This window comes from Aptenodytes forsteri, unplaced genomic scaffold, assembly GCF_000699145.1.
Source record: "Aptenodytes forsteri isolate BGI_AS27 unplaced genomic scaffold, ASM69914v1 Scaffold192, whole genome shotgun sequence".
NCBI lineage: Eukaryota > Metazoa > Chordata > Aves > Sphenisciformes > Spheniscidae > Aptenodytes > Aptenodytes forsteri.
Genome location: NW_008794891.1, coordinates 85520 through 93125, shown reverse-complemented (window position 1 = coordinate 93125; position 7606 = coordinate 85520). Strand labels below are relative to the sequence as shown.

Sequence of the window (7606 nt, the reverse complement as noted above, 5' to 3'; positions counted from 1 at the left end):
CTCACCTCCTGACGCGGGCACTGTGCCAGGCTGTCCCAGCCATGGGGGGGGGCTGAGCATCAGATGGAACAGCTCGCTCCATCCAACCTCCCAGCACCGTGAGGGTGGGAGGGCTCCGAGGAAATGCATCCAGCAGTTAAAAGGAGTTTATATAACAGCAGAGACAGGGAAAGTTGGTTTTGATGTGTTCCCAGCAGAAAGAATTCCTTCAAATGGCTCTGTAGAAATGCCCACCGGGCCTTCAAAAGGCTTTCTGAGGGAACCAGATCACACCCACCATTGGCCACAGAACCATGTGGAGACCCAAGCTCGTAAAGCCCAGGAGATGCACTGCCCCAAAAAGGGCATTTCATGCCTCTTTTGAGGGAAATCGGCCTGTTTTAGCCTGGTTCCTGCCGGGCATGGAAAGCTCAGCTGGAGGCAACCACTCTCCAGCACTGAGCATCTCTGTACCGGCATCCCAGGACACTGTCCCCAGTGCCTCAGCCCTGTAGTGAACAAGGACCGAAACTTCTCATGCTCTCCATGGCCAATCAAGTGCCCTTTCATGGGCTACGTGCAAGATGTGGTCTTCAGGAGAGACATGGTCATGAAGAGGGGACAACGGGGAGAGGATGGATGGCGGGACAGCAGGAGAGCTTGCCGAGGAGGAGACAGCATGTGAAGCCTTCACAGTCATGCAAGATCCTGATCTACGAAAGAGCAGGTCAGAAACCCTCCTCAGAAAGCCACCTCCCTTAGGGATGTCCCAGATGGACCAGTCACTAGCGCCATACACCTTAGTCTGGGTGATTCGGACCTTTGGCAAGATGGAGACGGACGAGTCCAGTAGCAACATGACAATTGGCTTAAAGGGAGTTTTCCATCACACGAACCAAATGCAGCTCTGGGGTTGGACCCTGATAAGGGATTTGTTCAGTCTGGTCCTTGAAATGTGTCACCCATCACACTCCCTCTCATCCCCAGCACGGTTCGTCCCAAGTTCAGCTCAAAAAAAGAGTTAAACCCAACTTCACACTGGGAGATGGAGAGCCCCATCCCAAAAAATACCCTGACCTCACACACAAGAAAGGACCGAGTTATTATCAAAAGCACAAGATGCTCATGGACTATTTTAAGTGGCCCATCTGTCGCTGGAAAAAGCAAGGATCTCCGTCAGCTGAGCAGCAGGAGACAATGAGATGGGAGACTGCACTTCCTCGGAGAGCACACGGCTCGTGGGAGCAGCCATGCCCTGCGGGATGCTGCTCCTCTCCTCCTGGATGCAGCTAGGCACTGCCTGCCTCCAGGGATGCCGGCTCAGCGCAGGCAGTCTTCTCCCTGCTCTTGCTTTGTCCAGGCAGCACATCAGCTCATCAGAGCAGCCCAGGATTTCCAGCAAGGGCAATTTTCTCCAGCTGGAAAATTAAATCTGCATTAGGCTTAGTCATGTGTGCCTGGAGTTACCAGATCTCCGCTGACCTGCCGGCGCCTGCGAACACTGGGTTAAATGGAGCAGAGGCATTGGCTGATCCATCTCACGGTGACGTTTCCCATGGACAGAAGCAAGTGCCAAGGGCAGCAGCGCTGACGCCTGCAGGCTCCTTCACCACCTCTAACTTGATTGCGCTGGAGCCTCCGTCCTCAGCCCCGCCGCGGCTTGGAGGCAGCCCAGGGAAGATGAAGCTGACGGCTGTGGGCAAACCTCCATCCCTGCTCCGGTGGGACCCCTGGCATTGCGCAGCCTGAAGCAGCTCCCCACCGCTGCGGCTGCCCTTCCCCTCTCTCATCCCTGCCTGCGGCCAGGCTCTGGCATTGCTCACGGGACGGGGGAACAGTTTAAAACCCACGGGGTCGTACGCAAGCGATAGACCGCAGCTGGAGGAGGGGGTCCAATTTCTGTCACCTCCGGGCTGAGTCAGGCAGGGGACAATCGATGCCGAGATGTGAGGATGATGCTGCAGAGGGGCCAGGACACGGGGACATTGACAGGGGTCTCGTTGTCCAGCCTTTTCCCTGAGGAGGACGCTGGCTGTCCTTCCAGAGGGCAAGCACCTTGCCAGCCCCAAATCTGAATCGGAGGCGAAATCAAGAAGAGTAGGAGAAGCGTTTTCACCCTCCTCTCCCCTGCCTCGGTCCCACCGGTGGCATGCAGCTCCCGCCAGCCAACTCGAGCCCAGCGAGGAGGTCTCTCCTGCGCAGGAGCCCTCTGCTCCCCTGGATCTCAGGTTTGCAATGTGCCCCATGCCAACGCATCCTCTCCAAGCTGGGAATCATGCCCAGGAGAGCAGGCAGCAGTGCCTGCCTGCCTGCCTGCTGCCTGCCAGGCAGCCAGCCCTCCCACAGCAGCCTCCCGCAGCACGGTGGTCCCATCTCCCCTGCCAGGACCCAGAGGATGTCTCTGAAGGACACGGCCGTGTTCCAGCTCAGGGTCGCTCTCCGCAGCCCAGGGTGAGCACAGAAAGTCTTTGGCAGGTTCCTGAGGACACTGGAAGCCACCAGCCTTCTCCTGCAGCCATGAGCCGCCCCGGGGCTGCACGGAGGTTGGTCCGGGACAGTAAAATCAGCTATTTGAATCTCAGGCTGGATAAATGCAAAAATTCTGTATCAATCTGGGCCAGTTTTAAAAGAGGGTCCTGGGAACAGCTCAGGTGTGAGCACAGCAATGATGAAAGAGGAGAGGTTTCACGTCACCTTCACACCCCTGAGCTGTCCCGGGCCACATGTGGAGCTGAAAGCATGTGGGAATGGACACAGCTTCTCCCAGAGATGGTGCCTTGCAGTTCTCAAAAACCACCAGGAATAATAAATAAAGGAAATCACTTTCATCTCCGTGTCTTTCCCCGCAGCTCGCCCTCTCTGCCCAGCTCCACCAGGCTGGACGCAGAGGGGTGGCTGCAGAGGGTCCCAGTGCGAGGTGCAGAGGTCCCACCTGCTTTTTGTGAGGACTGAAGAACCCCTCACGGCAGACTCACAGCACCCTGGGCTTCCCCACCCAGCCTTCTCCCAGATTTTGTGGCCAGCAAAGCTGCCAGAACACACTCAGCCCTCACCTCTGCTCCGTGCAGCACCCTTGGGAACAAAGCAAATGTCTTCCCACAGCACAGGGGGACTCAGCACCCCCATTTCCCGCTACCCCGCTGGCTCAGCTTGCGACCACGCGATGGGCTACACCCCAAACCCTGCTTTGCTCCCGAACATCAACTGCGTGATACAATGCACGTCTTGCTGCAGGTCCCGACCACCCACCTGCCCTACGTGGCGCAGAGGTGGCACTCACGAGTACCTCTCCTCCCCACCCCACTACCTGCACCTCTCTGGTCCCAGAAGACGCTGTTCCCACCCATGGGAAGTTAAAATGGCATTTGCTAAGAAACATGGCTTCTCCTTCCCCTCCTTTGTCACCCTGGAGAAGTTTCCAGCTTAAAGGACACCGTGAAGCATGCCACGAAGATGCACAAGGAGTGCAACCTACACACACCTGTGGGATTTTCTACCAGAGCATAACCACTTCCCAGTCTCCCTCCAACCACGGCACCTCGCCGAGAACTTTGCGTATCCCCAGGGAGGCTTTGAAAGCATCACCCACGGCATACCTCGGTGAGGGTGGAGGGGAAGGCCACCTCGTGGAGGTGGAACTGGGGCACGCACTGGAAGGTGACCGTGAGCACGACACCCAGGCAGCCGAGGTGCAGGCGGGCAGCCTGGAAGATGTCCGCATTGATGGACTCGGAGCACTCCAGGATCTCCCCTGAGGCTGTCAGCAGTGTGAGTGCTACGACCTGCCGAGAGGGGAGCAAAGCATCAGCGAGCATTCAGTGTGTCCCGTCTCCATGTCGAGACCCTGCATTCACCCCAAACCTTACAGCTGGGGGCTAAGCAGGGAGACCCCCATATCACGACCGGCATCACAGGGTGCTTTCTGGTGAGCTTGGCTCCACCAGCCCCTCTCCTGCCACCTCTGATGTAGTGACATAAAAGGATCTTTCTCTCTCTGGGGGATGCTAGGAAAAGCCATCAAATAAAGAAGTAAAACTCGCCCAAATTACTTCACTTCTCCATAACCGTCGGTGGAATCGCTGTACAGGATTTGAGCTAGGAGTGGAGGATTTTCATAACTGTCTGGTTAAAAATAGACCAGGGCCCTGCAGAGACTTGGTTTTGGGGGGGCTCCAATACAAAAGAACTGCTTTCCCTTTGGTACAGAGGTTATTCATCGGATTATGAGATCGTAAAGCACAGGGACAGAGGAGTTTTGGGCTGGATCATGTTTTGGCTGGCAGATGAGGAGGTCTTAAGGAAGACATTTTTTACACTGAGGGTGGTGAAGCACTGGCACAGGTTGCCCAGAGAGGTGGTGGATGCCCCATCCCTGGAAACATTCCAGGTCAGGCTGGACGGGGCTCTGAGCAACCTGCTCTAGTTGCAGATGTCCCTGCCCACGGCAGGGGGGTTGGACTAGATGACCTTTAGAGGTCCCTTCCCTCCCAAACCATTCTATGATTCTATGATTCCCAGTGTGCATGGGGGACTTGGGGGTCCCCCATAGCAGCCCCGTCCCGGGGGGGCAGGACCCCTCCTGCTTCCTGAGTACAGTGTGCTCCTTCCTTACCCCAGGGCTGGGCACACCAGACCCCGACTGGGTGATGGGACATCTCCCCTGAAGCCCTCAAGACGCTGACGTCTGTGCATTGACACCCTCCCGACTCGTGTCTCACCTGGGTGGGGAGGATGCCATGCTTGATCCCGGTGTTGTGCGTCCCTGTCCCGATCACACCGGCTGCTGCCACCTCAGAAACGGCTCCTAAGCTGGGGGCAGATGAAGGGGCTGGTGAGGACCTGAGCATGTGGGACACGGTGTGGAGCACAGCCCACCGTGCCAGGCATAATGCTGTGTGCAGACCCCAGAGTCGCCCAGAACATGCCCCCTGCCCCGACAAGCAGGGTTTCCCACCCTCCCGGGTACCCTGCAGCACAATGGGGGGGGGGGCAGTTCATTGGCCACATGTGCACATCTCCACGGGACATATCTTATCAGGATGCTGCTATAGTCCATGGGGAGGAAGAAGCAGCTGGTGAGCGCAGGTCACCACGGTCAACTCAGCCGTGTCCCATCTCACAAGTCCCCATCTCTCCCCATTAGCCTGGAGGGACTCACCGGGGTGGAGACATCCCTCCCATATGCAGTTAAAGCAAGGGGTGAGGAACCCGGGTTTACCCCAGAAACATCGCTGTGGAGCAGGGCTGGAAGCAGCATCCACAAGCATAAGGTCTGCAGACCGAGGTCTGTCCCTCCAACTACGGCCAAGGTGGGCACGTGGGGACGGTAGAGGGTTACAGCAAACAGCGCGCTGTTCCTGCCATTTTCCCCAAATACTCCTCCAGCTTCCAACAGCTGGGGAGAAGGGACCTCCTGAACCAGATGTGGTTTCTATGGCCATTGCAACCATCAGTGGGTTCCTCTTCCACGAAGGAGTCCTGCTCACCCCATGCACACCGTTGGCTATCTGCTCAGGTGGGGCTTATTTCTCTGAACCCTCACCCCAGCCCTGGCCAGGGCTCCGACAAACCGATCTCTTGTATTGACTAAGGAACGCAGATATTGAGCTGTAATTAAAGAGCAATTTCTTCCCTGAGGTCAGCAAATGAAAGAGATTGAGTGTGAGAAATGCTCTCCATGGCTATTTCCTTTGCAAACCCCTGTCTGAACGTGGCGCTCCCCGAGCCCTTGGCAAGACACCCTCTGTAAGGGAGAACCATGCGTGCCGGAGGCAGAGGGATCAGCTGTGACCAGCTCAAGGCGTCCCATCCTCTGCCCCCGGATTGCCCTGGACCCCCAGCCCATCGCTTCCACCTCCTCTTCTGGGGACACCAGACGTCCCAAAGCAATGCAGAGCAAAGACTCTCCCATGCCTCCGGCTAAGATATTCCAACGGCTAATTGCCCTTCGCCATCAGAAACTCATTTCTAGCCTGATTTTGTCTACCATCAGCCTCCTTTGCCCAGAGCTGCTTGCCGTCAGCCTCTGCCCATGCAAGGCACCCCTAGGAGGGATGCTCTCGTTTTTTAGGGCCAGGGAGCGCAGAGTTTTCCTTCCTGACATGGAAAGGACCAGCCTGGTGGGTGCAGTGAGAATATAGGGGTGGTATGGGGATAAAGGCTCCCCTTGTCCAACCTCCTGCTCCAAGGCAGGATCAGCTACTCCAGCGGGGGGGGGGTTTGACCTGTGGTCTGCAGGACCCTGGTGGAAGACCAGATCCTGAACTAAACACCCCTATTCTGCAGTAAAAGCTCTTCAAACATCCCTGTTTTGCCATGTCCCAGCACTTGACCTGGGGCAAGAATGGACGCCTTGGAGGACACTCAGGGATGGCCCCGCGCACGTGTCCCACTCACTTGGCCAGGGCCAGCCCGTGCTTGTTCAGCTCGACGTTCAGATCCGAGAGGAAAATCCCACCTTCCACCGTCACTTGCTGCTTCTCCTTGTCCACCTGCAAAGGATGGGATGGGAGGGGAGAGGGGAAGCCCACACAGCTTGGAGGAGAAACACTCCGTGCAAAACACCTCTGCTCTTACCAATGCAGTTGATAACGTCTGTACGGGAGAGCTGCCTACCACGAGGGCCTTGCTCCATCCTGAGCTGCTGCCTCTCTCAGACCTTCGCCCAACCCAAACCTCATCCAACCCAATGGTGCCACTGGTTCCTGTCCCCGGTCCAGCCCCTGCTCCCCTCGGCTCTCCCCAATCTCAGGGGTGTGTAACCTCTCCCGTAACTTCTCTGAGGTGTCCATCAATGCAAGGGAGAAGACACCGCCCAGCAAAGCTCTACCCTTCAGCAAACCTCTCCCCTCTGCCCTCCTGCCTTCCTCAGCCAGCTCCTGGTGGAAGGACAGCGTATTACCATTAGGAGCTATTCATCCCGCCTCTGATAGACAGAGCTGGCAGGGAGGGAGCCATTCCTCAATTAATTATTGCTGTTAATTACCAGTAACGATCCAGCTCTCAGAATATGCTGCTACAGTCAGGATTTTTCACCTTCAGCTGCACACATACACACACGTGCGCACATACAGAAAGGCACATGCATATATACGCACAAAAATGCGTGCATGCACACACATACGTGTTGCATACGTGCGTATGTGTGCACGCACACACGCCAGGCATGCACACACATACATGTGCACGCACACACAACACACAGGCACGCACGCGTGCACGGAGCCAGTTCTCTCCTCATACAGGCCAACTGTATGAGGTTCAACAAGGCCAAGTGCCGGGTCCTGCACTTCGGCCACAACAACCCCATGCAGCGCTACAGGCTTGGGGAAGAGTGGCTGGAAAGCTGCCTGTCGGAAAAGGACCTGGGGGTGCTGGTCGACAGCCGGCTGAACATGAGCCGGCAGTGTGCCCAGGCGGCCAAGAAGGCCAATGGCATCCTGGCCTGTATCAGAAATAGTGTGGCCAGCAGGAGTAGGGAAGTGATCGTGCCCCTGTACTCGGCACTGGTGAGGCCGCACCTCGAATACTGTGTTCAGTTTTGGGCCCCTCACTACAAGAAGGACGTTGAGGTGCTGGAGCGTGTCCAGAGAAGGGCAACGAGGCTGGTGAGGGGCCTGGAGCACAA

The 7606-nt window shown here is 56.8% G+C and overlaps 1 protein-coding gene across 1 annotated transcript in view; it reads right to left on the bottom strand.

Moving 5' to 3' along the window:
• LOC103895526 (L-gulonolactone oxidase-like) overlaps positions 1–7606 on the bottom strand; it is an 18426-nt gene that overhangs the window by 8558 nt on the left and 2262 nt on the right. Inside the window, exons 4-6 of the mRNA XM_009275123.1 lie at positions 6376–6470; positions 4698–4788; positions 3576–3761 (exon numbers count right to left, since the gene is read on the bottom strand). Of these exons, the coding sequence (XP_009273398.1) occupies positions 3576–3761; positions 4698–4788; positions 6376–6470 (372 nt within the window). The remainder of the gene's footprint in view (positions 1–3575; positions 3762–4697; positions 4789–6375; positions 6471–7606) is intronic.